General features: G+C 41.5%; 1 protein-coding gene across 1 annotated transcript in view; it reads right to left on the reverse strand.

Annotated features, from left to right (window-relative positions):
- Positions 1-9,129, reverse strand: part of DOCK2 (dedicator of cytokinesis 2) — a 658,261-nt gene that overhangs the window by 597,402 nt on the left and 51,730 nt on the right. The window contains exons 3-5 of the mRNA XM_006864832.1: positions 3,887-3,927; positions 1,631-1,686; positions 1,090-1,186 (exon numbers count right to left, since the gene is read on the reverse strand). Coding sequence (XP_006864894.1) covers positions 1,090-1,186; positions 1,631-1,686; positions 3,887-3,927 — 194 coding nt within the window. The remainder of the gene's footprint in view (positions 1-1,089; positions 1,187-1,630; positions 1,687-3,886; positions 3,928-9,129) is intronic.

Raw genomic sequence — 9,129 nt, forward strand, 5'->3', positions numbered from 1 at the left:
TTTTGGCTCTTCATTTGGAAAAGCATGCTACAAAATTCCTTGTGTTCACTGATTTATGTTTATTAAAAATAGATATGACTTAGGTATTAAGGAAATATTACATAAGTGGTATGCTGATACGGCAAATATCATGAAGATGCTATCGGATTAGGAAGTTGAAGGCTTTCTTGACAGAAGTAAAGGGCATGATGAACTTGCTATTCTAAGATCTTTTAAGGGAAAGGGCCAAGCTTCCATGATGCATGTGTATGTGGTTATGTTTCAAAAGGGGTAGTGCCAGTGACAATCAATAAAAAACCATTTTAGTCCCAAGTTTACCGTTTGCCCTCCAAATGTTCCAAACAACTTTTGGAAAACTTAAAGAATTGAGTGTGCCAAATAACATAAGTTATGAAATTTCAAAATAGGAGTCACACATTTACCACCATAACAGGAGAACCTACAAGAAGCAAGTGTAAGCTCCTACGTGTGTGCACAGTGCTGTAACGAATAGGCAGGAAGACTTGGTTGACATTTTCACTCTCAGCTTAATGGTTGGTTTAGCTAATTGCTTTCATTAGGAGCTCTGGAAGCATCAAAGGAGGATTTTAAATTAGCTTTGCTTCAAGACCAAGAAAACACATGCAATATGTAAACTTGGTTTTTCTAGGGTCAAAGCTACCTCTTAGATCTGAGGACGAGTAAATACATGAGAACAGTATTTCTCAAGGTGTTAACAGCAAGCCTCCAATCAGAATCACCTTGGTTTATTAGAAATGCAGATTGCTAAGCCCTATATATATATATATATTTTTTTTTAACAGTTGTCAAGATGATTCACATGCATAAATAAGTTTGAGAACTTTTACACAAATGAAAAGCAGAAGGATTACCAAAGACACTGTTATGACACTAAGGAGCTGTGTGGTTTTAAGCAAGTCGCTTAACCTCTCTGAGCTTCGATGTTCCCACAGATAGTAGTGTGTGTTCTGCTATATCACCAGAGCCTCTTTTGCATGTCGTCCTGAATGACCTCTAAGTTCCAACCTTGAATCAAACCAAAGAATGCAAGAAGCTCCCACTGAGGGAAGGCAGGGTATTGATTCTCACCACATAGAGCTGTTTCCAGATGTTTCCCCATTCCCAAAGTGTTGTTGTCACTTCTTGTGCCAGAGGAATTTCTGCTGGAATGATGTTCTCCATATTTCTATTTAAGGTGGGAGACAAAATGGTGTGAAATTGAGACCCAGGTGTTAACAAGATAAAATGTGGGCACATTTGCATTCACTGCAGCTGCTGAGATGACCTCCAATAGCCATACCAATTATATTATGCAAATGCAGGGAACTTCCTTTTTAATGTCCTCCTTCACTAGGGTGGGTCACTCAGGCTCATTATTCAGGATTAATCTACTTGAATGTAGTTCAAAGGCATCTGCCAGTGAAAAGTCTGATTCTCCAAACATACTCATACCCCCTTGAATCTGATCTGAACATGAATCAATTTGGATTAGATCTTCCATCAAGTAAGGGAAGGGAGACACACAAACAAGCATCCTTCTGATCTGCCAAGTGTTATTGTCAAAACAAACAGGACAAAAGACACCACCTCTCCCCACTGGAGAGCCACAAGTGTGATAAATCGCAAGTACCTTCTTTTCTCAATTGTCACTTCCTTGATGTGGATAAAGGATTTGGGGAAAATACCCTGTTGAAAGCAAATAAAATATAAAGAGAATTAATGAAATAATATAACATATCCCTTCAGAAATTATTGATCTCAGATCTTCATGAGTTTTCTAAAAGCCATTGACTGGTTAAAGTTTAAAAACAAAACAAAACAACCTCTCCAACATTAAAGGAATCATCCCAGAGTCAGAAAGAGCAGGGGTGGATTTGAAATGCATTCATGATGAGCGAATGTCCCTTCCAATTCTCCATCAGTTGCTCTAGACCCCACAATAGACCTAGATCCCAAAGAAGGATGCACCAACCCATTATGAATGCTCATCCAATCACGTAGGCAACAAGGAAGCAGTTCTTAAAAACCAGTTGGAGGGAGCCACACTATATGAAACAAGGAGCTCGGTCCTCACCATCCTCCTATCCAAATCCAGAGGGGCAGTCATCCTTCAAGTCATGAATTAGCAGGGCCCCGTGTGCACTAGGGCTAGTCAGAGATGAAATTTGTTTCCCTGTGAATTGTTTTTTTCTTTTTTAATCGTTCTTTGAGAGAGCAGAGTAGGGTCATGCCTCCCAATACAGCATGTCAGGGAAGAAGGAAATAGCTCTCTCCTTTGTTATTCCATAAGCTTAGCTCAGTTAATAACAGAAATAACAGAAGCACATCAATGATTGGAGATGCCTTCATAAATTCAACCAATGTGCACTCTGAAGACACCCAGTCCCTATGCAAGGCACCATAAGACAATGAGAAGAATGAGGTGTGTTCTGATCTCATAGAGAACACAGAATAATGTGGAATTAGAACAGGTAAATCCCTCCAGTGTTGAGATGGGGCTGATGGATCCTCTTGTATTTCTATGGATTCGTAGATGAAGAGATGAGTGGATATCCCAAAACAACTTTAAAAGAAAGGCAAACCCAACAGACCAAACCCACTACCATCACCACTCTGTATGGGGTTTCTGAGGCTGTAAATCTTTACAGGAGCAGACAGCCTCACCTTTCTCCTGTGGAACAGCTTCTTGTTGTTGTTGCAGTGTGGGCTAGTGGGTTCTGATTCATAGTGACCCTGTATAGGGTTTCCAAAGAGCAGCTGGTGAGTTTCAACCACCGATGTTGTGGTTCAAACTGACTTGCGGATCAGTGCATTACCCCACAGCGCCATAGCTAGTGGGTTTGAACTTCTGACCTTGCAGTTAGCACTCCAGTGCTTATTCTACAGCACCACCAGGGCTCCCTTAAAGGGAGCACAATTCCACTTGAATTGTGATTCCAGGGGCTCAAGGAAGGGAGAACTCATATAAGTCTGGGATATCAAAAAAGGCTTCGGAGTGAACAGACCACCCACCTTAAAGAGCACTAAAAGTGCAACCTTCCACACAACAGTCTATGGGTGTGAATCACCCAAGTGACTGTCAATAGATGTATGAACTAGGTAAACAAAATATAGAACACACATATAACTAAAGAAAAATGAAGTTCTGATGCAGGGTTGAAAACACGATGCTGAGTGAAATAAACCAGTCACAAAAGGACAAATACGTACTCCAATTAACATGGAATATCTAGAAGAAGTAAATATGTAGTGGCCATGGTATGGCACTGAGGGTTAATGCACTGGACTCCAAAGTTGGTTTGAACCACAAGGTCAGCAGTTCAAGCTCACCAGCAGCTCCTCAGAAACCCTATACAGGGTTGCTATGGGTCTGAACAGACTCGACGGCACTTAACAACAACAAATAGTAGATCAGTGGTTTCCAGGAGTTGGGGAGAGGGATGGTAGGAATTATCAGCTTAAGGAATATTGAGCTTCTGTTTGGAGTGATGAAAAAAGTTTGGAAAGGGGCAGAAGTGATGGTTTCACACGGTGAATGTAATTAATGTCTCCAGTGTGTATGATTAAAATGTATATATATATATTTTAAATACATTTAAATACCACACACAGCAACAACACAAAACTCCACAGCAAAAGGTAAGGCTGTCTGCTCCCGTAAAGATTTACAATAAAATTAAGCAAGAACAACAATTTTAATGAAACAAATATAAGAACGAGTAAAAGATGAAGGTAGCTATAACACAGCAAGTTCCCACATACAGAGGCAGGAAAACACAGCCTAAGATGAGGGAGGAGTGAGTTTGCAGAATCCAAGCATTAACGGGAGAGAATCATCATATGACGATGCTCAGTGGTGTCTCAAATAAAAGCAAAATGACCTTACCTCTAACATTTTGTGCTTGATGAGATGTCCTTTATACCAGTCTGCAAAAGAAAAACAGAGAGGTAGTTGCTCTGTACATCAACAGAGAGGGAAGGAGTCTTCACAACAAGTATCAATGCTATCCCCTCTGTACACAGGGTAGATAGGGACGGGCAACTTAGATATTGGCTACCTAGAATGAGGGGGCAATAAAGGCACGAAGTGACTGGCTTACAAGGTTTCAAGAGGGAATTTGGCTTAAGAGTATGGGGGGAAAGAAAGAGTCCCCACTGAATAGCTGTCACCTTGTGTAGATGGGTCTGGTGAGAAGACATGGGGATAAGATTTGTATGATTCAATAGTGAATAATAGTTATCATGACTAATTGCAACTGTCACAATTGTAAACATAGAAGTTTTGTAACAAAAACAGGGGAGAGGTTAATCTTACAGTCCAGAAACAGAGGACCCTAGGACTATCAAGGGAGAAGAGCACAAGCAGAATGTGGGACCTTATCCACAGAAGCAGCGATGCTAGAGATGGAGGCAGAGATGGGGGCATGGAGAGGGGGAATGGCTGAGGACTCTAGATTTATGGGAAGAGACGGACTAAGAGCTGGTGGCCAGGAGGCAGATTTGCAGAATTTGCCCTTTGGAGATGTAAATTATTATATATGCCTGAGTGGTGTGTTTTTTGTTGTTTTTTTTTTAAAGCTAAAGTGAATAGAAAGAAATACTGTTAACTGATGGTACATGGAGGGGATTATAACCATTGTAATGAAACAAGGTATATGATTTCTTGAATGTAAAACTGATGATCTCTCCTGTAAAACTTTCACTCGATCCACAATAAGAACCTTAAAAAAAAAAGAAATACATCTCTCACTCATTCTTATAACTTTGTGTCTGTCTTTTTGTTGGTGGTATTGTTTTTTTGGTTGGTTGGTTCAATTTCGGATTTTTCATTCCTGCTTTAGCTCTTGGTGGTAGTGGAGTCGGTTCCAACTCATAGCATGACCTTACATAGGGTTTCCAAGGTCTTAGGTAGACTAAAATCTGGGAGCTTACAGGCTGGTTCTGTCCCTTAGATGAGTTCTGTTTACCCCCAAAAACCTGCTGAATTAGCTGCCAATTTCTAACAACATCTAAAAACTACAGGGATTTTACATAAAAATCCAAATTTCCTCCTACTTTTGAAACATCCGGAACTCACTTCCCCATGCCCACAGTTGGTTGGTGGTAAGAGGCAGATTATTTCCATCTGACAGAGCCAGACCGAAAAACCAGCCACTGTCAAGTCAGTTAGACTCATAGCAACCCCATCCATGTGTCTCCGAGTAGAACTGTGCTCCATAGGGTTTCAATGGCTGATTTTTTTCAGAAATAGATCACCAGTTCTTTCTTGTGAGGTTCCTCTAGGTGGACCTGAACCTGTCACCTACTTTCTGTTAGTAGTTGACTGCATTAACCACTTGCACAGTCCAGAGAATCTTCAGACATAGCAGGGACCTCCAATTCTTCAGTCTCTACCCAGTCTCCTCCCCCATTCATGTTACTTGCCTTGTGGACATACACAAGTTTTCAGTTCCTGCCTTAGAGACCTAGAAAAACTATACAGGATTTGGCAAACGCCCTAAGATAATATTGACAGCTCTAACAACAGCAAATCGCTCTAAAATGTGATATGCAAAAGTTAGTCATTACAAAACATCTGAGTTCAGAGATGGGTACAAGGACAGAAATATCAAAAATGATTCAATTAACAGAAATACAAATTACACACAGTCATCTGACAAAAACTCAAGGTTCAGTATAGCAAGGATTAATGACTATAACGAGTCCTCTGGCCTTTGAAATGAATCAAGCATAGGCAAGAAGTGACATTTGTCATCTTTGTAAATAAAAACTAACCGTCAGGAGCCTCATTAGAAGACCCCTCATTACTGAGCTGACAGATTTTTGTTGAAATACCATGTTCTCCACAGACATACGATCAAGCCCCCAAAACAAACAACTGAAAATGCAAAGTCACCCCTCACTGTCAAGAGCCAGCTGGAAGGGTCGGTTCTAAAGAAAGTCCTGAAGTAACAGGGGCAGGCCCACCATGGCTCTGATTTTAAGAGGCAGAAACCAAGAGGAAGGAGAGAAGGGAAAATAGAAGGGAGGGAGAGAAAAAAGGAGGAAAGGTGAAAAGAAAGTCTCAGGTTTAGAATACAGTACCATACTAAGCATTCTTTGCATATTAAGTCTTTCAATCTTCATCACAACTGTATGAGGTTGGAACTGTCAGCACCCCCTTTTTATAGATGAGTAGTCTACCTAAGACACAGAGAAGTTATGTGACTTTTTCAGGGTCACACTGCTAATAAGTGACAAGATAAGCAGTCATCACATGGTCCTTCTTATCTAATATTGTTGTTAAGTGCTATCAAGTCAGTTCCGACCCATAGCGACCCTGTATAGGGTTCCCAAGGCTGTAAATCTTTATGAGAGGAGAAAGCCTCATCTTTCTCTGGCAGAATCACTGGTAGTTTCAAACCACTGACCTTGAGGTTAGTAGCCCAACTCATAACCACTACACTACCAGAGCTCCCTGTCTAATAGAAGGAAGGAATATGTTAGTTACCTAACATTTTCATTCTCCCGACATCTTAATCCCCAAAAGTAAATCTCCATTGTTCCGCTAACTAGGAATCCTTGTGTGGTGCTGTAGGATAAGCACTGGACTGCTAGAAACCAAGTCAGTAGTTCAAATCTACCACTTACTTCTCTAAAACACTATTCACAAGATAGGCACATATCAATAACAGAAGCCCCTATCTAACTGAATACTTCTTGTGATACTTATTATTTTATTAATTATTTGTCAATGACCAATAATGTAATGATGGGAGTCCTGGAGTGGTGATGTAGGATAAACACTGATCAAACAGTGTCAGTTTGAACTGCAAGATAGGAGGATCAAACTCACCAGCCACTCCTCAGAAACACTATACAGGGTCGCTATGAGTCGGAACTGACTCGACGGTACTTAACAACAGCAACACAGCAACACAGCAACACTGGTAATTAATGAACAGTGGAGAGCGCTTTGCAAGTGCTGCTATATGCCAAAAACTCTGTTGAAGGGAGATTTGGGGTTGGGGGAGGATTATAAATGAATATTTACAACCATCCTTTAAAGTAAGTGGTAGACTGGGTCTCTATGAGTCAGAACCAACCTCACTTAACAAAAACAGTATTATTGCCTTCAATCTACAAATGAAATAAGGAGGCACAGAGAGGTTCAGTAACTTGATGATGGCCACACAGCCAACAGGTGATGCAGCTGGAATTGAAACCCAAGTGTTTGACTGAAGACCACAGGCTACAGCACTGTACTATACTTTTTTCCTTTAGTTGTGATTCTGCCCCATCCCACCAATTAGATATTATCAGACTATATTTGTAATAGTACTAGTGTTGTTAGGTTTCGGATTTCAATTCATAATGACTCCGTGTAAGTGCATAGCTGCCCCATAGAATTTTCTAAGCTGGGATCTTTATGGGAGCAGATCAGCAGGTCTTTCCCCTTCAGAGATGATGGGTCAGTCCGACTCTTCAACCTTTCAGCTGGCAGTCAAGCACTTAGCCACTGAGTCACAAAGAAGCTTTAATATTATTTTTATTGTTGTTAAGTGCCGTGGAGTCAGTTCCGATCCAGAGTGACCCTGTATAGGGTTTCCGAGGAGCAGCTGGGGAGTTTGAACTGCCAACCTTGAGGTTTAAACTGACCTTGAGGTCGAGTGTTTATCCTACAGCCCCACACCTACCATTTATTGATAACTTAATGCAGCAAAACTGTAAGCAAATTGCTGTGTATACATTCTCTCATTTGATCCTTCTATCAACATTGTAACTAAGTGTCATCATTTCCGTTTTATAGATGGATAAACTGAGATTTGTTCAGTTGATAATACTGGGCCAACTGCACATAGCAGGTTTCCAGCCCAAGTATGTATGGCTTCAAAGCCAGCACTCAGTGTGTTAGACTACATTGTTCCTCATGCCATGGTTAGAGCACAATATAGATATGGTTCTTTGGGTTTTAGTCACCTACACTACAAAATCCACGTAGAACACAATTGGAGGTACCAATAGAATCTATCCAAAGTTCATGTCTCCATCTAACTCTCTATGATGGGGACTCTATCAGGGTCCAGGGTCCAGGCTTGTTGGGTCCAGGGTCTTTATCTGCTTTAACCCCTGAGATTCAGTTATTCCTATATACCCTATAGGTTTCCTGAGTCTCAGAGCTTTGGTCAAAAGAAACACTGATTCTTGCACCCAGCAATCATGTTCTGACTCCTAAACTCAAGGTCAGCCAGCACTGACAGAGCGCCTACCTTGTATATAGAACTGGGCCACATGCTTTCAGAAATATCTCCAGTGTCCTCCCACTGAGTCTTCAGGAAGGGTTAATTACCACCTCTGCTTGTGAGATGATGATGACAGTTATTGATATTCAAGCAGGTGAGGGAGGAATACCAACACACAGCCGGAGCCAGATCCACACGGAATGCCATCAACTGCATCCGGACTATACTGGGGACTTTTTCTGGCATCCCACTCCCTTCTGGGTCATTGGCCCATGGCTTCTGATGTTAGCTCCCTAATCCAGTCACTGATTCACTATGGATCCAGCTGTGACCCACTAACAGCTGCCCACTGAGATAACAGCAGTTGGCACACAGGGCAAAATCCCAAGACAGTGGGCACCATAATCAAAGCAGGCTCAGTGCAACACAGTGTTCACAGATTCAAGGACTTGCCCTGAGCTCAGCACGCTTTTGAGTTTCATAATAACCAGTTGTTACTGAGTTGATTCCAACTCATTGTGCGCCCTTGTGTGTAACACAGAACCATGTTCCACAGAGTTTCCAATGGCTGGTCTTATCGTACAGATAGTTTGTTCTTGACCACTGACCTAAGGTTGACACTTTGAACCCATCCACCATGCATGGAGTGCTGGTGTGGCACTGTAGGATAATCAATGGACAGCAAGGTCCCTTTGAACCACGAGATCTGCAGTTCAAAGCCACCAGCCACATTTCAGAAATGCCATACAGGGTTGATATGCCCAAGGGTACTTAACAACAACAACATCAGAGCTGCAGAGGAAAGGTCTGACAATTTGCTTCATAAAGTTCACAGTCCTACTCTGTAACAACATCAGAGCTGCAGAGGAAAGGTCTGACAATTTGCTTCATAAAGTTCACAGTCCTA

This window comes from Chrysochloris asiatica, unplaced genomic scaffold, assembly GCF_000296735.1.
Source record: "Chrysochloris asiatica unplaced genomic scaffold, ChrAsi1.0 scaffold00071, whole genome shotgun sequence".
Lineage (NCBI taxonomy): Eukaryota > Metazoa > Chordata > Mammalia > Afrosoricida > Chrysochloridae > Chrysochloris > Chrysochloris asiatica.